Raw genomic sequence first — 24,020 nt, 5'->3', positions numbered from 1 at the left:
TGGAATTCCCTTCCTAATCAAAGACGGTAGTAGATGGAAAGGCATTTCATTCTGTTCTGTCCCCAGCTCATCACTAGGCAGGAGCAGTGCTGCACAGGATGCTCATCCAGGGTCCCAGTGTAGAGCAAGGTGCCACAGTGTCTTTCTGTGCAGACACACTGCTGCTTTTGAGGTCTGGCTCTTTGCAGTGACATCTAGTTCTGCTGCCTCATTGTTCTGTTCAAGGCTTTAGCTGGAATAGCATTTCTAAGTGTCTATGGGCACAAATGCATTTCATTCACTGTCACTCTGGTGTGTGTGTGTGTGTGTGTGTGTGTGTGTGTGTGTGTGTGTGTGTGTGTGTTTGAGAAAGAGGCTCTCACTGGCCTGGAACCTGCCAAGCAAATTGGGTCAGCTGGCCAGTGAACCAGGGCTTTATCTGTCTCCATTTCTCCATGGTTAGGGTTACAAATGCACACCACCATGCCCAGCTTTTTTCTACATAGTTTCTGAGAATCGAACTAGGGTCCTTGTGCTGTCAAGGCAAGCATTTTACACAATGACCCATCTCTACTGTTCTGCTTCTACATACTTGCACAATTTGGTTCAGCAAGAATTTGTGGAACAACCAATCTGGGAAGCAGTCCTTTGTCTGCACTGAAAAGCCAAGCCTAGCCTTGTTCTACACAGCAGCAAACATACCAACGCCAAGTCCCCAAAGCAAATGTCATTTATTACTGTGCACCCTTTATGCTGTGGCCTGATACACATGGGCATGATCCTGGGAGTTTGGAAGTCCAAGATCAAGGTGGCAGCTCTGCACTTTCTGGGGAAGGCCTTTTCTACCATATCTTCATGTGGTGGGACTTGAAAGGGACAGGGTAAGAGTTGACATGGGGCAAGAGGTGAATTTCTTAAGCAACTCTCCTCTGTAGAGGTAAAGCTGAGGTAACCTAAAAGCAGAGTTCTCCTTTCATTAGAAGAGAGCTGAAACAGGAGGCTTCTAAGTCCTTCTCCAGTCCATTCACCGTAAGCAAATACTTCAAAAAAGTACTAGCTTTAGGTCATTGCCCCTTATGGTGGTTTGAATAGGAACGGCTCCCTCAGACTCATGTGTTTGAATGCTTGTCCATAGGGAGTTACACTATTAGGAGTTGTGGCCTAGTTGGAGAAAGTATGTCACTGGGGGCATGCTTTGAGGTCTCAGATCTCAAGCCATCCCCAGTGGGGCATTCACTTCCTACTGCCTGCTGATCCAGATGTAGAACACTCAGCTACTTCTTCTGTACCATGTCTGGACTAAATTTCTGAAACTGTAAGTCAGCTCTAATTAAATATTTTCCTTTATAAGAGTTGCCATGGTCATGGTGTCTCCTAATAGCAATCAAACCCTAAGATACCCCTTAATTAGCAGAATGTCCTTGAGCAAGTACTTGGGACCTCTGATTCTCTATATTCTATCAATGAGGATAGAAATCTTCCTGAACCCAAATTCAAGGACTAGGGGGAACTAAGGTATGTTAAGCTTGGTTGGCACATAGTAGGTGTGGTGGTTTGAACATGCTTGGCCCAGGGAGTGGCACTTATTAGGAAGTGTGGCCTTGTTGGAGTTTGTGTAGCCTTGTTGAAGGAGGGCTTTGAGACCCTTCTCCTAGCCACATGGGACCCAGTCTTCTCCTGTTTGCTTTCGGAATAAGATGTAGAACACTCAGCTCCTCTTACACCATACATACCTGGATGCTGGCATGCTTACACCTTGATGATCTGGACTGAACCTCCGAACCTATAAGCCAGCCCCAATTAGATGTTGTCATTTATAAGAGTTGCCTTGGTCATAGTGTCTCTTTACAGCAACTGAAACCTAACTAACAGGAATATAACAAAACTTTCCCCTATATCTCTGATGAGAATTTCTATTTTTTTTCCAAGATAGTGAGGACCCATTTATAGAAAGACCAAAAGGAGTGCAAATAATCCAAGTAAAGGCAGAAAGGTTCTAATTGTCATTTAACCCAACTTTGGGAGTGTTTCCAAGCTGCCTTTCCCCTCTCGCAGCCCAAGAGGAGCAGTGGACTTATTCTGCTTCAGGTCTGGGAAGCAGATTGTGTCATGTCCAGCAAGGGCTCCAGAGAGCCCTGCCACTGCCTTCCTCCAGAGCTGTGTTCTGGACACTGGGTTTTATGATGCAGTATTAACAGGACTCTGCAATCCTAGATGCTGTAAATCTTCCTCCCGCTTCCTGCAGAAGTAATTGCCTCACATGCATAAAACACCCTGCTGAAAAGAGTTCCAGGCTGCTCCTCGACTCCCTTTCCACCAAGTAAGCATTCCTATAAAGATGGCTCTGGCACCCAGATGGTCTGCGGGAGGAAATCACCGGCAACTCATCGTGCCAAGACACACAGAAGGTCTATGGTTCACAATGGAAAGGTAGGTACCTCGAACAAGGCAGAGCCCAGGGTAATAAAAATGCTTTTTATTTCCTACTTTCTTTCACAGTAGTAGGCTTTATTCTGAATCTCATCAGACACATGAAGGGCATTAAAAGCAATAGTTCCCTGCCGCTGCTCCCCCCAAATGTTTTTGTTTCTTGGAACTGAGTTTACCTAGGTAGGCAAGGCTGCTCTCTGCAAGACGGTGAAAAAGTTGAGAAATGCCATTGTTTGTGCCACTGCCACCAGTGTAGCTTTGTGGGGACCCTGGCTCCCCAACCTAAAGACACTTTCTAAAGGACTGGAGTGAAGGACCAAGGCATATCCACCTCACTTAAAGGGGCAGGGCGACTCACAAAGCACATTTCTGCCCATATAGCAAGTGTAATATGTCTTTTCAGCCGATGCAGTAATACACAGGGACATATAGATTTCCATACATCAGAATTTAGTGTGTGTAGATTTGAGGTCTGGTGAGGGTCCATTCTTCATAGATAGTCTAACTGTATTCTCATTTGGAAGGGGATCTGCAAGTTCTTAAGTCTTTCCTTAGATGGATGCTAATCCCACCAAGGGGCTCTCCTCTCACAACCTTATCACCTCTCAGGGCCCTCAGCTCTTTAAAAAATTATCTCTCTGTCTCTCTGTCTTTCTCTCTCTTTCTGTTTCTGTCTCTGTTTCTCTGTGTGTGTATTTCTGTGTGTGTGTGTGTGTGTGTGTGTGTGTGTGTGTGTGTGCTGATATGAAACAAATCATATGGGAGCTAGAGGGCAAGCCTATAGAATCAGCTCTCTCCTTCATCTCCTGGGGAGTTCGAAGAATTTCCTTCCTTTTCACCTTCTGTCTCTTTTTCCTCCTTTTCTCCTTTTTCTCTCTCCCTCTTCTGTTTCTTTCTGTCTCTCACCTAGTCTACTTGCTTTTTGTTTTTTTCTTCTCTCTCCTCTTCTTCCTTCTTAAAAAGAAACAATTTCTTTCCTTCCTTCCTTCCTTCCTTCTTTCTTTCTTTTTTCTTTTTTTCTTTTTTTCTTTTTTTTTCTTTTTTTTTGTTTGAGTCAGGGTCTCATTATGTAGCTTTGGCTGTCCTGGAACTATGAAGATCAGGCTGGCCTAGAACTCACAGAGATGTAACTGCCTCTGTATCCAGAGCGCTGAGATTAAAGGTGTTAACCACCATGCCCCAGATCTCTTCCTCTTCCTCTTCCTCTGCCCCCTCTTCCTCCTCTTCTCCTTAACTTTCATCCTTTACCATGTAAAGGATGTATCTGTTTGTATCTCTGAGTCTCTCTGCCTCTGTTTATTCTGTATGAACAACATGTACACTGACAACATGTACAACATTTCCACAGGTTTCTTAAACCTTCTGAAACTCATTCATGCAAACTGAGGAGAGATGTTAGTAGACACCCCCCAATAATCTTGTTCTGATTTATATCTGAACTGGGAATTAAGTTTTTTGTCCCTGTAAGCTTCTGGGGATAAAATTATACTATGCTACTTACTGACAAGATTCCTAGCAGAGATGACTTAAGGGTTGATTTGAGTTCCTATTATAACAGTTCCAGGGTGCAGCCTGTCCTGTAGGAGAGAAGGCATGGGGGCAGGAGCTCCACTCAGCTAGTCACACTTCACCCATTGCTGGGAAGCAGAAGAGTGGATACCAGCCAGCCTTGGCATATCAAGTTGCAGTAGGACTAGGCACTTCTCCTCCTATTGAAGTTAGACGAGGCAGCCCAGTAGGGGAGAGGGTCCCCAAAGCAGGCAATAGAGTGAGAGACAGCCCTGTTCCCACTGTTAGGAGTTCCACATGAAGACCAAGCTATACAACTGTTAAATATGTACAAAGGGCCCAGGTCAGTCCTAAGCATGCTCCCTGGTTGACGGTTCAGTCTCTATGAGCTGCTACTGGCCCAGGTTAGTTGATGCTGTAGGGTTTTTTGGTGGTGTCCTTGACCACTCTGGTTCCTTCAGTCCTTTCTCCCCCTTTTCCACAAGATTTCCCTAAGCTTCACTTAATGTTTGTCTGTGGGTCTCTGCATCTGTTTCCATCAGTTGCTGGGTGAAGCCTCTCTGATGATAATTATGCTAGGCTCTGGTCTGTAAGTATAGAGAATATTATTAACAGTGTCAGGAGTGAACTCCCACTCATGTCATGGATCTCAAACCTGGCCAGCCATTAGTTATCTACTCCCTTAATTTCTCCTCCGTCTGAACCCCTGCACTTCTAATAAGTAGGACAAGTTGTAGGTAGAAGGTTTTGTGGCTGGGTTGGTGTCCCAATTCCTCCATTGGAGGTCTTGCCTTGTTACAAGAGATGGCCAGTTCGGGCTCCATATCCCCATTGTTAGGAGTCTTAGCTAGGGTCACCCTGATAGATTCTTCCTTTTTTCTGAAGAGAAAGGGAGGAGAAGGATGGGGGAGGGGAGGTAGGGAGAAGAGGGAGGGAAAGCAGCAGTCAAGATGTAAATAAATAAAAAACAAATTTAAAAAAAATCAGCCCCAGCAGAAAAGTAAACAGTGCTCAACCTACCCAGTTCCTCCTCCTCTCTTGTTTTTATTCATTTCAGCATCCCAGCTCCTGTAATGATGCTACTGACATCTCGTCATCTAGGGTAAGCCTTCCTATCTCAATTAAGTCACTGTAGAACCTTCCTCACAGACATGCATGTCCACAGGTGTGCCTTTTCAGTGATTTTAAACTTTTGTCAACTTGACTATCAATACTAACCATTATTGTGCTCCTTTCCACAGCCACAAACTCAGTTCTTATTGATGAGAGATCCATACAAGGTCCTCATCAAACAGTGTCCCTTAATGTACTGGGGGACTGATGCGTTCATTCTGCCCACAGAGCAACACAGAACAACAATGCACCTTGTGAGGATTCGTCAACCTGGACTCTCCAGAGCAGAATCCCACCAAGATACATATGTATGTATATGTATATGTATATGTATATGTATATGTATATGTATATGTATATGTATATACCTGGCTGTGCACTGCCTGGCTCAGAAGCCTGTGTAACCTCTATTATGTGCCAAGGCTATCTGCACATCTCACTGGACCATACCATTACCATCTAGATTTCCCTTCCATCCAAACCTGAGTTTGGATCCCAGAACACATGAAAGCCAGATAGATAGCAAACATCTACAGTCTTGGTGTCCCTAAAGGCACATGAGAGGTAGACACAAGAGCATCCCCCAGAAGCTCATGGACCAGAAACTCTCATGGCATACATAGTGGTGATCAAGAGACCCTGTGTCTCAAACAAGGTAGAAGATGAGAATTCATATTTAAGTTTGTCTTCTGACTTCTGCAAATGTACTGTGGCATACACACATACACACACAGAGAGAGACAGAGACAGAGACAAACAGAGACAGAGACAGAGTAGGATTGTCTTTTGCATCAGTAATACAATATTTGAATATTTTACAGGAAGTTGCATTAATCCAGGTTTTTGCATTAGAGAGAAAAGCTCTACAGCAAGAATCACTTGGAAAAGTCCAAGTCCTCGTGTGCAAAGTTAGCAGGGGCTCGGGGAAGACTATAGATCACTGGGATGGAGGATGGGATCCAATGTAGAAGTGCTCTACTCCCATCTTTGCTACATATGAGTGGGCATCCTAGCTGTGTCTCTTGACCCCTCTTGCCTCTGTGCCCTCACTTGAGGAATGAGAAAGGTATTGTATAAATCCAAAGCTGAGGTAGCACCTTGTCGATTGTGCAAGGCATTGGCACAATAGATGGGAATAACCCCTCCCCCCTTTTTAAATTTTGCCCTGGATCCCAGCCACTCTGCATGGTGGGACTTATGAGAACAGTGACTCAGAAAGCTTAGCACTATCTGGACCTCATATTTAATCATTCTCCAAAGCCATTCTCTAAGCAAAGGGCCTTGAGCAACAGAGATCCAAGTGATCTGGAAATGACCCAGCTTAAAGCTTCCACTGGACATAAGCCGGTGTGTACAGTAGTCCCCCCTCTTAGGAAGCCCTCTGGCCCTAAGACTGACAGTACCTACCATGGTTAACTACCAGCCAGACTCTGGGCTTGAAAAAGCAGGGTGTTGCCATGACAACCTCTTTGCAAGTGTTCCCAAAAGGAATGACAAGGCCAAGGGCTTAGTTGCTATTTCCCTTCCCTTCAAGAAGTCTGAAAGCAAGAATGGTCTCAGGTATGGGGCCTCCTAATGCTAGCAGGCACACAGGTCCTGCCTGGGTGGTAAGTGGCAGCTTTGGCACACTCCTTCACCAGCCCATCACACTACACTGGCTGCCACTCGGCAAACATCAGACTTGTCGGGGAAACTGTCTTTTCTGCACATACCTTCCATTGCCTCTGCCCTGGATTTAATACTTCCCTGGTTCTCTGCTACTGTTATAAGGAGAGTTCCATCCTTAAGGTCCCTTACTTCTCTCCTCTTGCTTCTGAAGTTACAACCTGAAACCCCATTTAGAATTGGCCTGAGGTCCTCTGTTTACCAGAGGAAGTGACATAGAGGCACCCTTTCCTCGTTGGTGATTGAACTATGACAATGAGCTTTAAGCTTCAGGGAGCCATGTGTCACCCCTATGGAGAAGGTCATCTGCAGGAACGAGCCTAACCCAGCAGCAGAAAAATGCAGAGCTAGTTGGTACCCAGGGCAAAAGAGAAACAAGATAGCATCTAAGTTCACTGATCCAGTGATGTTGGCCCTGCTCTTCTGTGCTTGGTTACCAGGGTAGAGAATAGCCCTGTCCTAGGCTAGCTTGCCTTTGCTATCCACATTTCTGTCATTGCTCAAGCTTCCAAGGTAAATTGGCACCCCTTTCTCTTGGGGAATCAACCTTTCCTTTGTTCTTCTGGTTTTAAAGGAAATATAAAATTAGGGAGGAATCTAAGCCCAGGGTTGATGAGAATGGGGTCTCTTACTAGACCCCTGTTGTGTTCACCTCCTCTGGGAATATAGAGTGGGAGTGGCTTATATAGAGAGTGGTTTAGCCCACTGTATGGGAGCTTCCTCCTCTGCAGACTGAGAACCCATAACACTTACCTATCAGGGTCATTATAAGAAGTAAATGAGACAACACTTTGGGGTTCAGGGAAAAGAACAGTTTGGTCAGTATGAGAATGAGTTTAACCCCCAGTCCAGCCCAGGTACTTATATAATACTCAGAGAAAGCAGTGATGGAATGTTTTCTCTCACAACCTAAAGTGGGAAGAGCACCTCCCACAGACTTCAATTCCCTTCTAGAGCATTTGGAACTGGACTTCAGGCTGTACTGAAGACCGGGCACTCTCCAGGATGCAGCCAAGCAGTGGGGCAGAAAAACACTGCTCCTTTTGATTCAGAAAACAGGGCTGGAGGTGAAAGGATCTTTCAGTGATATGGGATCAGCCGAGTAAGAAGGCTTTCCCAGACATACAGGAAAACAGCAGAAACAGAGGATGCTAACAGAATTGAAGTTTATCCCAAAAGTAAACTCCTATTGAAATTTTCACTAAGCCTGCAGCTGCAGGGTTAGAGATGAGTAAGAGCTGAATGCTGAGAAATCAAAGCATTGAACAACAGGGAGGTGACCTTTCCACTTCCAATAATAACAACGAACTAACAAACAAACAAAAGTCAGGTGACAGACCTCTCAGTTTGCCCAAAATACACAAAATTAGCAAAGGAAATAGATGCAATTGTGATGGCTACCATTGATTGTTAGCTTGACTGGATCTAAAATTGCATAGAAAGTGAGTCTTTGGACGTGTCTGTTGAGGGTTTTCTCAATTAGTTAAGGGAGGAAGACCCGCTCTCAATGTGGGCTGGGTGCTACAATATAAAGGACTGGGGGACTTAATGAAAAGGAGAAAGGCTACATACTTTGTAACTGTTTCCTGACTGCTTACAATATGACAGGCTGCCTCCTGTCCACCATCATGCCTTCCACCCTGTGGTGGTATGAAAGAAAATGGTCCCCCTAGGCTAATAGAGCGTGGCACTAGTAGGTGGTGTGGCCTGGTTGGAGTAGATGTGGCCCTGTTGGAGGAACAGTGGGAGTGGGCTTTGAGGTCCCAGATGCTTAAGCTAGGGTAGTGACTCACAATCTTTCCCTGCAGTCTGGGGGTCCAGTTGTGGAACTCTCAGCTCCTTCTACAATTGGAGCTGCATGGGCCTGCATGCCACCATGCTTCCTGCCATGATGATAATATACTCTAAGCCTCTCAACTATAAGCCAGCCCCAATTAAATGTTTTCCTTTGTAAGAGTTGCTGTGGTCATGGTGCCTCTTTACTACAACAAAACCCTAACTAAGACACTCCCTTTGATGGACTGCATCATGGAACTTTAAACCAGAACTAACTCTTCCTTGTTCCTCCTGTTAGAGTAAAAGTAACAAAGAACAGCAATCCCTAACATATAGAAGGTAAAGCATAAAGGTGAACAAACACTGATCTATGATTCAATACTTTTACTTAACTACAAGTGGGTGATTTTTAAGAAAAATATGGATTGTCCCAGTTGAGTGAAGAATATGAGAATTAATTCTGGAGAGAGAGATCGGTGTTTAAGGCTATATGCTACTTCTGTAGAGGAGCTGAATGCAATTCCTGGGACCTACATTGTATGATTTACAACTTCCTGTAATTCTAGCTCAGGGCATCTCTGATGTCCCCTTCCAGCCCCTAAAGGCACTACTGCCATTTGCACAAACCCACAAACATATACACATAAACACACACACATACACACACACAAAACTTAAAAAACATTTTTAAAAATTTACACATAGCAGTCACCATGAAATCAAGTGACAACATTATCAAAGATTTCACTCCAAAAGGATCTGGCATCTAGTTTGGAAATAGTTCTTTCAAAGTTTTCTTTGGAGAATACTCTCAGTAGATGAGCTAATTTAAGGCACTGGAAAATGCTTTTTACATTAGATGATAGATTCAAGCTAACCTAAAACTTCAGAACTTAAAGAGATATGCAGTTACTCTAAGACAGTCTTAGCTGCCATGAAAACATGGAAGACTTAAATAAAACCCCATGGCTGTATCCAGTGGTGTACTTAAAGCCTCCTACAACTTATTTGAGAAATATAAGAATTTGAGATAGTGGGGCATATTTGTACTATTAGGGGAGTTTTAAATTTAATTCATTCCTGCAATTTCTTAAAAAGAAAACTAACATGTTCTTAATTGTAAGTACATTGGATATAATTCAACATACAATCATCTCTGATTTAAAAAAAAATTACAAACGCCTCCTCCCGGGAATAGATTTTTCCTCTTATGGTGGGGCAAACGCCAAATATCCCATTGAGGCAATAGCCATCGTCTCAGTGGGCTCACAAAAGCAGGGAGGATGTTGGCTTGGTGCTCACGTCTCAGCCACCCCAGTTTCTTCACTCATCTGCTTCTACTATTGACATTGCACTCCTTTCTAATCCTTTTGTCCCCAGCTTGGAATGGGCCTGTGGATCAGGGCTAGGTTTTTCCAACTGAGTCTTGATGCATGAGATTGCTTTGAAGACTCTGTGAAGGGCATTTCAACTAGAGCAGCTGCCAGGTGGGAGATTCCTACTCTCAGGGATTCTGGTTCAAAGTGGGAGCACTTGAGGTCATCAGCCCAGCTCTCTCCCAAGGTCTATCATGGCTTCAATGGGGGACCTATTATCTAGAGCCCAGAAGCTCTCTCCTTGCAGAGCTTACCCTTGAACAAACTTGTGCTGTGGAATAACAAAGATGGTAAAGAGCAAGATGTTTTGACCTTGCCCACTGATGCTGAGGCCTAGTGGAATAACAGTCAGTTTTAAGAGGGAAGGGAATTCTGACTCAAGCTACAACATTATGGACCTTGCCAGCACTGAATTATGTAAGTGAAGTTAAAAAATATTTACAAATACTGTGTGTGTTCACTTACATAACAGGTCAGTATAGGCTAAATCCAGAGGTAGAAGGGTGGTCAGCTTAAGTGGGGGTGGACAAGATGGGAAGCTGTTTAATGGGTACATAGGTTCAGTTCTGCAAGGCAGGAATGTTCTAACGATGGGTTGCATAAAGTAAACAGACTTTAACATACTGCACTATATGCTTAAAGGATGTTGAAACACACACACCCAAACATACACGCACATACACACATGTGCATAAGTACACATGGCTTAGAACACAGAACTACAGAAGAGGCTGAGAAGACAAGATGCTACAGATTCAGTAATGTTGATTCATGACTATGATTTCGGAGCACTGTTTGACCTCCATGAATCTCACAAAGCTCCATAACACACATGAAAAATAATCTACAATAGTGTTACTATGAGGATTACCTAGATAGGATTTTCATGTTGCACAGAGCAGCTCCCAAACCGAGTATGGGGAGTGCCTTTACCCTCGTGCTACAGAGCATTGGACAGGACAGCCACAAAAGGCCTTTAAGTTGAAGGATGTCAAACAAGAGATCCACAATAAAGACACCCACATCATGTGGGTATGAAGAGAAGCACCTGGATGGGTGGTGAGGAGCCAGGCAGGAAAGAGTGGGATTCACATAGGGGCCATTGTTTTCACAGGAGTCAGGTGGGAGGAGCATCCTTGGCGAGAGGACTCAGCACAATATTGGTGGGAGGCAATCGAGGTGAGAGGGGAGGGCTCTGTGACACTGAAGCAAAGGGACATCCCTGGCACACAGTGGGCAAGCTAGGAGCACCAGAGCCTGTCTCAGGAAGAAGCTACTCTGAGACAATGCTCAGCAGAAAACCCTGTGGCATCTTGGCAGAGGAGGGTGGAAAGGTGGGCCAGATGACCTTGAAGTGTTTACACTGCACTTCTCCTTCCCAATAGGGAAGCCCAGATCCTCTCACCTTCTCTCCAGAGTTTGGGAAGGTTAAACTGTGGCACACTGATGACCAGCTGTGTAAGGTCGTGTGGATTTTGCATTTTATCCTCCTAAATGGGAATGTCCCTTTTCTAAGTGAGGATGAGAAAACTTCTACTTTTACAAGAAGTAGATGTGAATGGAGTAAAAGAACTTTACTTTTGTCTAACAGATCTAGAGACCCATTTGTATTATCTGCTTTTGGCAAGGAAGCACTGGTTGTGTCATTGGCTGTGGTATCTCCCTTTCGAAAAGTACATAGATATAGAGATTCCTACCTGGGCACACGAAGCTAGAATTCTCAAGGAGCATGGAGTTGTGTAAAAGCAAGCCTGTAGAGTCAGACTGACACCCATTCAGCTCTTACTTCCATCTTGAGGAAGTCTGGGACAAGTTAATATACTCCTGTGTTGACTTTCTCATTCAGAGGGAGGAGTCCTTTCTTTCCTTTCTGGGGTAGCTTGTGGCTAATAACTGATAGAAGAAACTATGCACATGGGGCCAGTGAAATGACTTAAAAGGTAACTGTGTATATCATCAAACTTGATAACCTGAGTTCAATCCTCAGGACTCACATGATGGAAGGAGAAAAAACCAACTTTTTCAACTTGTCTCCTGACTGGTTTATACACACACACATACACACACACACACACACACACACACACACACACACACACAAATGAAAATAAAATTTAAAGATACCCTGCACACACATGTGGGGAATGAAGATATTTTACTTTATGTTGTTTTGTTGTTAGGACAGTTTTCTAGACAAGGTAGTATAAAAGAAATGAGTTAAAGCAAGTTTACTGAGTGAGCAGGAACAGAAACCCTCCCCCCCTCCACCTCCTGGCACAGGTAAATTGCAGTGGGACTAATGACAAAAGGAGCTGAAGGAAGTGAGGCTCTTACAGATGCAGCTGAGTGTGGATAGAAACATCAAGAATCAGGGCGGCTTAATCCCTTTCCCAAGACAGAAGCTGAGTTTGTGGAGCACACAGAGGACCTGTGCTATTGAACTCTGGCTTGCAGCTTACCCAGAAGACAGAAGACCTTGACATGGTAGGAAAGTCTGTCCCTAAGTCTCCTGGTTTAGAAACTGAATTAACGTCTGACTTCTGGAAGAGCAGGATTCTGACTGTTGCCTGCAGCTCAGCTCAAGTGCAGAGAGGTTCATGATTCAAGTGTATAGAGAAAGATAAGATAGGGAGGAGTCAGGGTACTTCCTTAGGACTTTAGTTTCCTTCTGGCCTCCCCTCGTGAACTGAGCAAGGTCAAGGCCTGGGTCTACCTTCATGTGGAGGCTCTTCTCCCTTCCCATCCTCTTCCTCCCCTTTCCCTGTAAACAAACTTGTGGCTTACAAAGAGGAGGTGTGGTAGATACCAGAAACCGAGAAACCCAATTAGAGAAGGTCTAAGGTCATAAATTAGCCAAGATGTCTTCAGATCCCCAGACCTGACTCTAGTGTAGTGTGTGCACTACACTAGGTCGGAAGGTCATGGAACACTTGCCTGTCTGGAAGGGAGAGGCTAATTAATATTAGCCTCAGACCACAGGGTGGGAACTGACCTTCAGGACTGTTGCTCACCTTCAGACAAGGGAAGTCCTTGCCACCTCATTCCCTAAAGACCAATCAGTTTATAAAGTCACACTGTTCTGCCAATCACATTGTGCCTAATGGTTGTTGCCCTGAAAACTGTATAAAAGCTCACTGAACAAGTTCTGAGGGGTCACCGCCTCTCCTTTGGGTCTGGGATGACCCCAGTGCACTGGAACAATAAATTCCTCTTGCTTTTTGCATCGATTCAGGCTCCACATGGTTCACGTAGGGGGTCTCTGGTAAACTAAGGCTTGACAGAGACTTACACTATTTCCAGAACCAAACCATATAGCTCTTTTATCTCTCCCCTGCTTACATTATGAAGCCTCTGGTTTCTGCAATAGATCTGTGAGCTTGTGGGCAGCCTTCCAGAGCTCAGAGTGTTCATGCCCAGGAGTCCAAGATCAGCACCAGCACCCATTTCACCAGCAGCTGCTTGGTGTGTGTGATCCTGGATTTGCAGCTGTGTGCAGGTAACATTCTAGTGCTCTTGAGTGTGCATGGCTGGTCTCATTCCTTAGAGTGCTGGATTCATCAGAGTTGAAAAACAGCCTGTCAGCTCCATAGCACAGGTACTTGAAAATAGAAGCCTCCTTTTCTTCCTGCCAAGCTCTGGAACAGGCCTAAGTCTATTTTCCAATGTATAAGCCATCTTCAGTTTTTAATGACTCTGAGTTATAAAGGAGAGTGACTGAATCCCCAGTTGCTAGAGCCAAATGAGTGTGGAGCTATAGCATTTAGAGTTAACTATAGAAACCACAGCTCACTCCACAGGATAGGGCGAGCTTGCCATTGAATGCATTTCTGCTAGGTTTATCATAATGAGTTTTCTCTGCAAAAAGGTAAGACCTAATTTTCAAAATGATGGAGAACTTAACTTGTCCCTTTCCTCTAGGGACACTGCTATTCAGACCCAGGGACCAAAGGCAGCTGATTAAAACCAACCAACCAATCAACTAAACCCCAACACAAACCAATCCTATCTCCCAACACAAATTTGACTTTGGGTTGAGTAAGCCACAGAACTTTTCGCTTCTCTCCTTTCTTTTTTAAAGCTAGTTACCATATACCTTCCCCTGAAAACCAGAGAGCAAACTGGGTGTGGGAAATGGTTTAAATCAACAAAGACACCAGCTTCTTTGTGATGGTTACTTCTAATTGTCAACTTGACACAAAGTAGAATCACCCAGAAGAGAGTGCTGATAAAGTCTAAATAAGACTGGCCTGTGATGGATTATCTGAATATATTGATTGCTATGGGAAGACTCAGCCCAGCCCCCTGTGAGTATCACCACTGGGATCTAAAGTAGAGAAAAAGAGCTGAATACTAGCATGCATTTTTATTCATTCTCCCTCTGTTCTTGACTGTGGATGAGAGTAACAGCTTCACAATGATGGACAGTCATCTGTAACTGTGAGCTAAAATAAACCCTTTCTTCCTGTATTAGTAGTCAAGGACTAGCCTCAGCTTGGTGAGGGGTTCTGAGAAAAGGGGTGTTCAAGAGCAGTGAAACAAATGACTTGAAGTCAAATCATGGGTCCAAGCTGGCAGCCTATGTTCTGCTCGAGACAGCTTTTCAGATTGTTCTGTTTGAGGCAGTTCTCCAAGCAGTTCTCTCTTGCTATTATAAAATTCTCTGGATAGTTGATCTCTGGCAGATCAAAGCCCAAGTTTTTATTTACATATCAATCCAGTCTTTACTCCAGGTTCCCTTTTGATTTTCCCAGGAATCAATATCCAATGACCCCAGCCTCTTTATTCTTAGGCTGTGGGGAGCTGCAGCTGCCACTGTATATATATATATATATATATATATATTACCTGGTCTCTGGCCAGAGCAGAGAGCATTCATAAACAAGCCCTTAGTTGGAAAAGCTGAGTGCCTCTAGTTTGTGATTCAAGCTGGCATGATTTCTCGTAGCCTATTATGCTTTGCCACATAGCTGATGCTGATTGGGACCAGGAAAAGTATTTAACCCACAAGGGTTGGGGGCTGGAGTAATAGTAAGTAAGATGATAATTAGGAGTAAGTATGTAGGGAATAGAAGTAAGATGTAGAGATATAGAAGTAAGATGTAGGAATAGTAAGTAAGATGTGAGATAGATAGGAGTAAGTATATAGATAGAAGTAAGATGATAATTAGGAGTAAGTATGTAAGGATAGAAGTAAGTTGTAAGGATAGAAGTAAGATGTAAGGATAGAAATAAAATAGAAGTAAGATGTAAGGAATAGAAGTAAGATGTATGTAAGAATAGGAGTAAGTAAGAAAGTAGAAAGATGTTGCCTCCTTATTTCCACTGGACGGAAAGGCGTTCGACATTAGGCGACAGCAAGCACACACACACTTTTTTTTTTTAAAGATTGCAAAAGAATTCAGAGATCTGTCAGCCTTTGTTAAGCACATGAGATAAACTAACTGGGGGGGGGGGGGAAACTCTGCTTTGAAATTAGCATTTTTACCACCTGTGGTAAAAATGCTAATTCCCTCACAGGTTGACCTTGAACTCAGTAATCTGTCTGCCTTTGTAAGCACAAACAAAAAACTTTAGCTGGGATCTCCCTAGATCAGCACTCCCTAAATCTCTTTATCTCCTTAGTGTTCTTCTGACAAGTTGGCTCATAGTGCAGCTGCTTTTCTTCCTTAAATTTGTGAAATCCCTTATATAATTCATATTGCATTCTTATATTCTTTGCATAGCTGAGAAATTATATATTTTTGAACTCATGTTTTCAGAGATCTTTCCCACAGCCTTAAAGGTTGTCCTGAAGGCTCCAGTATTTACCATTTTGCGAAGACATTAGTCACACCTTCACTTCCCAGACTCCTGCAGTCTCTGATTACTATGGAGTCATTGACATTAAGAGGGAGGACATTCCTTGAAGGAGAAATGTGAAAATATGTGCATTGTTATACAAACAAGCCTTACCACCACAGCAGCCATGGACACTTGGGGAAGCCCACACCCTGTTGGCCTTGTTCCAAGGGCAGGAACCATGTCAGTCTACCCTTACCAAGGCCAGGCTGGACCAGGCACTTAGTCAGTGTTCAATTGCCTTGAAGAGACACCATGACCATGGCACTTCTTATAAAAGAAAGCACTTAGCTAGAGCTTTCTTATAGTTTCAAATATTTAGTCCATTATCAGCATGGCAGGGAGCATGGCAGTACACTGGCAGACATGATGTTGGAGAAGTAGCTGAGAATTCTATACCTGGATTACCAGACCACAGGGGGTGGGGACACACACACACACACACACACACACACACACACACACACACAGAGGGGTGAAGGGAGGCAGACTGACTAGTCTGGCTTGGGCTTCTGAAAATTCAAAGAACACCTCCAGTGACACACTTCTCCCATTAAGACCACACCTAAATCTAACAAGGCCACTGTTCCCAACACTTCTCAAGTAGTGTCACTCCCTGATAACTAATACATGCACTCAGGGGACCATTCTCATTCAGACCACTACACTCCTTTAAGTTGCCTTTGTCTGGGTATTTTATCACCAAAATGGAACTAGGACATCAGCAAGATTGGGACTTCTTGGCAATAGGCTTCCAAGACTATATGGTGACTTTCTTAGTGTTTGGGTTTTGGGAGGTAAGAGTTTATTTGTATACTCCTAAATCAAAGGAAGGAAGGGAAGGAGGAAGGAAGGAAGGAAGGAAGGAAGGAAGGAAGGAAGGAAGGAAGGAAGGAAGGAAAGAAGGAAGGAAGGAAGGAAGCTTTGTGTGGAGGATGCTCAGTGGTAAGTGAGCGATGGGGAAGTTTGGGAATGTCAATATCAATTCATTATTGTTTTGAGATGAGGTTAATATAGCCCAGGTTTGTGCTCACCAGAACAGAAGAAAGGAATGGAAAACAGAGGAGTATGCCATTTAAATATTCCCCCCAAATGTATGCAGGTTGCTCAGCAGAGGGACAAGACACTTCATCATAAAGTGAACATAGCACTGAAGCCAAAGTTTGTTCTTGAGTCAATCTCCCATTTTCATCATGGGTCCCTAATGACTGAAACAATTTAGTAAACTGAGGAAGATACTATTAATACTGTTTACAGAGGAGGAAACCCAGGCTCACAGACAAGCAGTCTGCTGTTACAAGGTCTCGGTGTTCAAACCTAGGCTATTTTATCTGCATGGCCACTCCAAAGCTAAATGGCTCATCTTTGGTCTGTTTCCCAGCTCTCCACACTGTAAATCTGGAGGCCCATTGCAGCCATTTTGTTTTGCTTTGTTTTCAAAGGGAAAAGTCTGAGGTAACTGATGGATTTGTCACCAGAACGACAACATGCTATCTCATTCTATTTGGAATTTATGGCTGATGTTCTGAACACCAGCAGAGAGACCAACACTATTTGGACTGACCACAACTCCTTGCTATCTGTCTGTAGTGAATTTGTTACATTTTGTTCTTGTTCCCACATCTGCAGCAACTACTTTCAGATCTTGTGAGGAATGGTGTTGGCTCAGGACTAGTCAAGACCAATCAAGGGAGATTTATTTGCCCCAGAGGGACAGAGAACAGGGAATAAGAGACAAATACTGGCAATGGAGGACAAGGGATAAGGGGGAGGGAATAAGGGAGAGGGAGAAAGGGTATTTGTCTTAGAGTGGGACAAATGACTGCCATTGGAAAGAGAGGAGACAGATATGGCACACAGGAAAATGGCAGTTTATAAAGGTACAAGGGGAAGGCCCATGTAAGGATGAGGTGTTTAATTATAATTGGAAATGTTAATTAGGTGAGCCAAAGGGTGTTATTTGATTGCTGGACTTCAATAATACTTCAATAGCTGAACCTTGGTAGTCAGCCTGAGGAAGAAGTGGGAACAGACTTTGTGGCTAGCTTTAGGAATGTAATCTAACATTGCTTTTTTTTTTTTTTTTTTTTTTTTTTTTTTAATATAGCAAGGCAGAGGGAATGGAAGAAAAGGCAAAGTGCCATACTTGCTAAATTCAAGCTGGCCGGAGTCCCTTCAATGTTGTTACAGATAACCATGATACTGAGTCAAAGCAGAGTTCCATCCCTTTCTGCCCAAGGACTTGAGACTTATGCCAACCTTCTTCTTCAAATTTTAGTGTTGCTGAGGGCTGGGGAGAAGAACTCAAAGGCCACAGGTTGAGAGCGTGCACTTAGCAGGAAGTATCTGAAGGGACTGATGTTTTCTGCTTAGATAGCACAGCTGTTTGTAGAGGAAGGAGTAGGAGCAAGGGGACAGCAGTGGTGTTAGGGGCCATCAGTGAAGTGGCAACATTTTTAGATGATGGTGTGCCCACCAGAATTAGGAGTACCTGGATTCGGATGTACAGATTATTCTACTCCAGTATGCTACAAGGCATACTGCTGGCTTTGACAGGATATAGAAACTGGCCAAGTGCAGTTTCAAAATATAAAATATCTTATATATTTTATTTATACATTTTAATATATAAAATATGTATTATATATATATTATATATTTCTTCATGACAAAATATCTATAAAATGTCATCCCATTCACACATACATTATACCTATTGATTATCAGCTATACTTCCACCACTCCAAATTATTTCTTGGTGGCAGGGTAGAGGAGCTTTAAGCCATAGTAAAGTGATGCAAATGGCACTGGTATGTTTGTTCTCCATCCTATGATCCAGGATGTGAAGTTTAAGAGAGACACTCTTGAAAGCCATGGGCAGAGCACTGGGCCACAGGCTCTGTCCTTGACCACATGCTTTGGAGGAGAAACAAGCACCAGTGTATTATTTTTGAGAGTTCTCATCTCTTACCATGGGCAATATCCCTTCAGTGGCTTTAGAGACATGTGAATATCTCAGCTTTAATATGCTTATGTTGACAATCATGCTAACTGATTCACTGCCCCATGTGTTGTTACTGATCATTTAGCTGCATTTAAAAGCAACATTCATATATTCTAATAGCTAACAGGCAGGAAATTAGTATTCTCAAGCCTCTCGTATGTACCCAATGGAACTGCACACACACACATCCTCACACAACTTTGCTAGCTACAAAATTTAACACTGACCTTCATGAGTGGTCCAAGATTTAGGGAGGAAGACTACTTGACTTAAGGCTACAAGAACTATGCTGAGCCTTGAACACGGGACCATTCATCCTTCAATCTATGGCAGGTGGCCAAGCCACTGGATATACCATACTCTTGCACACAACATGCCATCATTCCCAATTTTCTTAAGTATAGCTTCACATTCAGTTAACTGTGTTATACTCAGAAAATAAAAACTTAAAAAGGCAAAAAAGCATCAACAATAATAACAGAGTATGCTAACCCATCAATCAATACAAGAAAGGAAGTACTCAAAGGGCATCCGGTTGCAGTATGTATGTGTGTGTGCGTGTGTGTGTGTATGTGTGTGTGTATATATATATATATATATATACAGCTTATATATATATATATATATATATATATATATATATACACACACACACACACACATACATACACACCTTTATTCATGACTTGTTAGAAATGGAGAACAGTTAACTGCTACAAATGATGCTTCAGGCATGGCTTTGGGGTCTGGTGCTCTCTCCTGCCAGGAGCAGGGTCATGGGTGGTTGTGCTCATACCCACTGCCTTACTGCACTGAGGGCAGTGCTGAAAGTTCTGAAGACCCGGTGAGTCCCTTGGACAGCCAGGAGGAGTGACCCAGCTTCAACTTCATGGCCAGCTTCCTGCAGGTGTCTAGCCAGCTCCTCTACATTCCAGTGCCTTTGCTGGTTGTTGGCCACAAGGTGACCAACAATATGTGGATAGAAGGGTGTGGAGACACATTTCACCAGCAGCTTGGCATCCACCAGCAGGGAAAGCAGCTCCTGGTCACAATTGGAGTCATTCACCTTAAAGAAATAAGAAAGCCGTGAGTGGGCATTGGATTCTTTCTCCTAATTCCTGTGCCTTCTTACATGGTTGTCAGGTGTGGCCTGCTGGTCTTCCATATCATGCAAATCTGTCTAGCTTATGACAACCTGTGACATGTCCCAAACAGTGTAAGGAGGACCTGAACATATTGGAGGTCAGAGATGGGACAACAGACATGGCTTCTATTCAGCCTATACCAGGCCCAAGTTTGAGCCACACCCAGAGTTTAATCTTATAGAAGCAGCACTTTACAGTGCATCCTCCAGTTCAGCCTGGAAAATTGGCACATTCATGTCTCAGACTCATGATAAGAAGATTAAGGTGCAAGAAATTTTGCTTAATCTTGTACAAAGTCACAGAGCTACAGTCTAGATTTAGGTTAGTCCTTGACTTCAAAGTCTGAGCTCCTAACAATCACATTTACCATTCAACTGTCTTTTCTTCTATGGTTTTTAGACCCAGTTCTTTGGAATGCAGAGCCACATGAAAAACAAAAACAAAAACAAAAACAAAAATTTTCAGAGTATGGAAGTCTTTCTTCCTAGACTGTTGAGAGTAAGCAAGAGAGCATGAACAGAACAGTGGGCTGAAGCCATTTTCGTTGAAGCCCGTGGAGGTGCAGGTCTAATCTTTCAAGTATACATATGGCTCTCTATAGCTTTGCCACTTTGTTTATTCATTTATCCTTTTCTGGTTTGGATTATCATTCCTTCTTGTAAGGAATCAAGTTTATAGGGATACCATATCAGAAGTCATCATGGCTACCGGGCACCATGCAACAGCTGCATGGAAGCTTCTACTTGCTGTCACAACACGTTTTAAGTGTGGTTGTATGGACCTCAAAAAAACAATGTGGCATTTCAAGGTCAATTAACTAATTGCTTAGATCAACCATATCACAAACTCGTGCAGTATGTTCTTCCTGACTGTTTGTTATGAAGAGAGTAGGTGCTGAAGGGGCGGTCTGAAAGCCAGAGCACACAATAAGGTGCTGCTTCCTTCAACAGTGCTTCAGCACTGCTCATAACCACCTACCATCAGCTCCAGCGGCACTTCCCTGGTGCCCAGTTCTAAAGCTCTGTTAGCCAAGCTCACTGCTCCTCCACCCAGGCTCCCTACACCCCTGATCAGGTCTCTTTATGCTATGAATAATAACTTGTCTGCCTCTCCTGCGGCTGGGCTTGGAGGGGGAAGGGAGGGCACAAAGGTTTTACAGTTTTTCGGTTTCAGTATCCAGAGCTATCAACATTGGTTGGTTAAGTGGCCAACTGAGCCAATGTCAGTAAACTTTGTCACAGCTCTATAAACTGTACGTGAATTGATTCCTGATCCCCAGGGTACTGGGTGCTACTATCCAGGCACGTGTGCATCCTCAGCGTTCTGTCTCTGGCTTCTTATTTCATGCACTTGTTTTGAGGCAGAGTCTTTCACATGTAGCTCAAGCTGGCCTAAAAGTGGAACTCGCAGCAATCCTCCTATCTCAGCCACTGAGGGCTGGGTTTACAGGTACGAGCCATCACACAAGACTTTCATTTCCCAAATTCTTATATGTACCCCTCTGACCTAGAAAAATACTTAGTTGGTTTCCACTGGGCTTTGGGCTTATGTTGTTTGGGGATGCTATATAGGAGAGGCAACTAGTGTAAGAGACTGGCTCTCCTGCTTTATAAAGGCAAGTGCTCCCATCATGCCCTGATAGGGCTGCCTCTGTGCCCATAAGCTCTGAATGTTTTCCCTATTCTACTCCATCCCTCCCTGCCCAGTGCCCAACCCTGCTTTTCACACTTGTCAAGCATGAATCTTAGCTCTGTGGAGCTCCTGCATTTCCACCACATGCGCATGTTCTCAGCTTCTACAGGACTGCGCTGTGGCAGGTCCATCCTCACATAATAGATGAGAATTGTGTGGGTATTCCATGGTGGGTCTGTTAGCAGCTCTTCTCTGATTAGTTTGTGTGTTCTCAGTTCCCTCCAGAACACCAGCCCCTCTAAGGTGGAGACTCCATACTGTATGTTTACCAATGTATCCCTCATGCTCAGAATGGCTGCCCATAGGACAGTAGCACCCCAGGTTTGTGAAATATGATGTGAATGACTGAATCAGCTCACAGGCCATACATCTGTTTCCCTGTACACTGTTATCTGTGTACATGTGCAATCACATGGCCTCTGGGTTACTTGATTTGTCATTTTTCTGGTTTACTCTTCAACTAGGCTTTCTACCTCATCCTCCAGGAGCACAGCCAGGCCCCTGTCAAATGTTTGATAAAATTCTGGATAAAAAGTTGAGTCCAGGCACTGCAGAGTGAGTTGTCCTGAGTGTCAAGGCTGGGGAGTCTAGACAGTTTCGGCTAAAGGAAGAGACAATTCGTCTGCCAAAGCTGGTCCCTCTCACTGCTCCTTCAGGCCTGCCATCCATCACATCTGCTTCTGGAGAGTGGGGCCCATCCTTTCCAGGAGCTGCCCAAGAACTAACAGGGAGCAGGCAGGAGGAGCAGAAGTATGCAGCATGCAGTGTTTGCCACTGAGACGCCCCAGGAAAAGGCAGAGTCAAGACTCAGAGTCCAGAGTTACACTGATCCTGAGCAGAGAGCAGGGAAAAGCTTGGGGGAATTCTGCTCTTGAATTTCAAGACTGAGTGCAAGGCAATGGTAGGGCCTGCTTCACTTCCTTTCCTCCTCTGATTTCTGCCTGCCTTTTGGTAGATGCAAGGAATGGCTTCAAAATTGTGATTTTCAGAGAAATTACTGTGAAGATAATTATTCTGTGCACATCTGGAACAAAATACAAAATGGAAAAGTAATCAAAAGCTGAGCTTGGTCACTCAAGTCTGTAATTCCAGTTCCTGTGAGGCAGAAATATCAGATGCTCAATGCTAGCCTGGGCTTCACAAGGCTGTATTTAAAAGTTGAAAACAAGAGGTGATGAGATGGCTCAGTAGTTAAGAACACTGGCTGCTCTTCCAGAGGACCTGGGTTCAATATCCAGCACCTACATGGCAGCTCACAACTGTCTGTAACTCCTGTTCCAGGGGATCCAACATACAGACATACATACAGGCAAAACACTACTGCACATAAACAAACAAGCAAATAAAGGAGGGGTGATGGTATGGCTCAGCATCTCCGCAGCTGATGACTTGCTTCCTGAACTTGATGACCTCTGTTCCACCCCTTGACTCTCACAAGTTGCACTCTGACCTCCACCCTGTGCTGTGGTGTATGTGTCCTCGGACTAAGAGTAAGAGTGAAGACAGAAAGAGCTTTAGTCTGATCCATCCCAGCAACTACTTTAAAGAGAAGAGTGTCAGCCAGAAAGGAAATGAGCATCCACGGCCTTAGGCTCCAGCCCCTCTACACGCCCCGTGTCTGTAATTAGTGCTTCGTGGCCAGGCTCTCCTTTGGCTCTGCACAGCTGCAGCACTCTAGGCAGGGGACACTCCATCCACACTTTGCCACCCTGTCAGGTCTCAGAGTCTCATCTTTCTTGTTTTATTCTAAGATTGTAGCTAGAGGTATTAATGATCTGGGGCAGCCTACCACAGTGGGCACTTTCTATTTCTCTGTGTTATATATCCTAACCACTTATTTTTCTTAAAATTAGAAAGCAAAAAAGGAAATGAAACACTTTGGGGGAAGAAATCAGTCCCTGAAGCCTGGATCACACAAGAGCATGACTGTGCCTGCACTCCCCTTCCAGGAGCTGTGAACTGACAGTGCTTTCATAATACTAAGAATTCTAAGAATATTTTTATGGTTTCCATACTTAAAATTTTTAATGGCTACAAAATAGCCTATTGAAAAGATGTCACCATTATTTAACTTCTACTATAAATATTCAGCTGTTTTAAATCGAGAATATTGAAACACTACAATGAATGCTTTTCATGCACGTATTTTCTTTTATTGAATTTTTTATATAGTATAAATTTCTAGGAGAGATGATATTGAGTCATTATGAGCTGAATTATGCTGTGCCCCTTTCTCTCCTTCCAAAATTGCAGCATACCAACTCTCCACCTGAAGTCTGCAGGAAGGGAGGCCGTGACTAGGTTTAGTTAGAGTCTAGGCCTTTCAAGAGATGAAAAGGCTAAAGGGGGTTCTTTGTGGGACTTACCTGCCAAACCTGGTTTTACTGTAATAGACATTTTGTCTTATAATTTCTTCAGTTGTTGTAATTTTTTTTTTTCCAATTGGGTTTCTCTGTGTAGCCCTGGCTGTCCTGGAACTCACTCTGTAGACCA

General features: G+C 43.7%; 1 protein-coding gene across 5 annotated transcripts in view; it reads right to left on the bottom strand.

Annotated features, from left to right (window-relative positions):
* Positions 1-24,020, bottom strand: part of Nbas (NBAS subunit of NRZ tethering complex) — a 386,817-nt gene that overhangs the window by 67,705 nt on the left and 295,092 nt on the right. For 4 of the 5 annotated variants that reach the window (XR_004114347.1, XM_031356465.1, XM_031356466.1 and 1 more), the window contains exon 52: positions 19,364-19,756. Coding sequence is in view for 4 of the 5 variants with exons in the window: in XM_031356465.1 (XP_031212325.1) it covers positions 19,481-19,756 (276 nt within the window). In the remaining variant the exon portion in view is untranslated. Of the gene's footprint in view, positions 1-19,352; positions 19,757-24,020 lie in introns of those variants that run through there. The other variant, XM_031356464.1, reaches the window with a different exon arrangement.

The sequence above is a fragment of the Mastomys coucha genome, unplaced genomic scaffold (assembly GCF_008632895.1).
Source record: "Mastomys coucha isolate ucsf_1 unplaced genomic scaffold, UCSF_Mcou_1 pScaffold6, whole genome shotgun sequence".
In the NCBI taxonomy this organism is placed as follows: Eukaryota; Metazoa; Chordata; class Mammalia; order Rodentia; family Muridae; genus Mastomys; species Mastomys coucha.
Note: the sequence above shows the minus strand (reverse complement) of the source record. Positions and strands in the feature narration are given on the sequence as shown.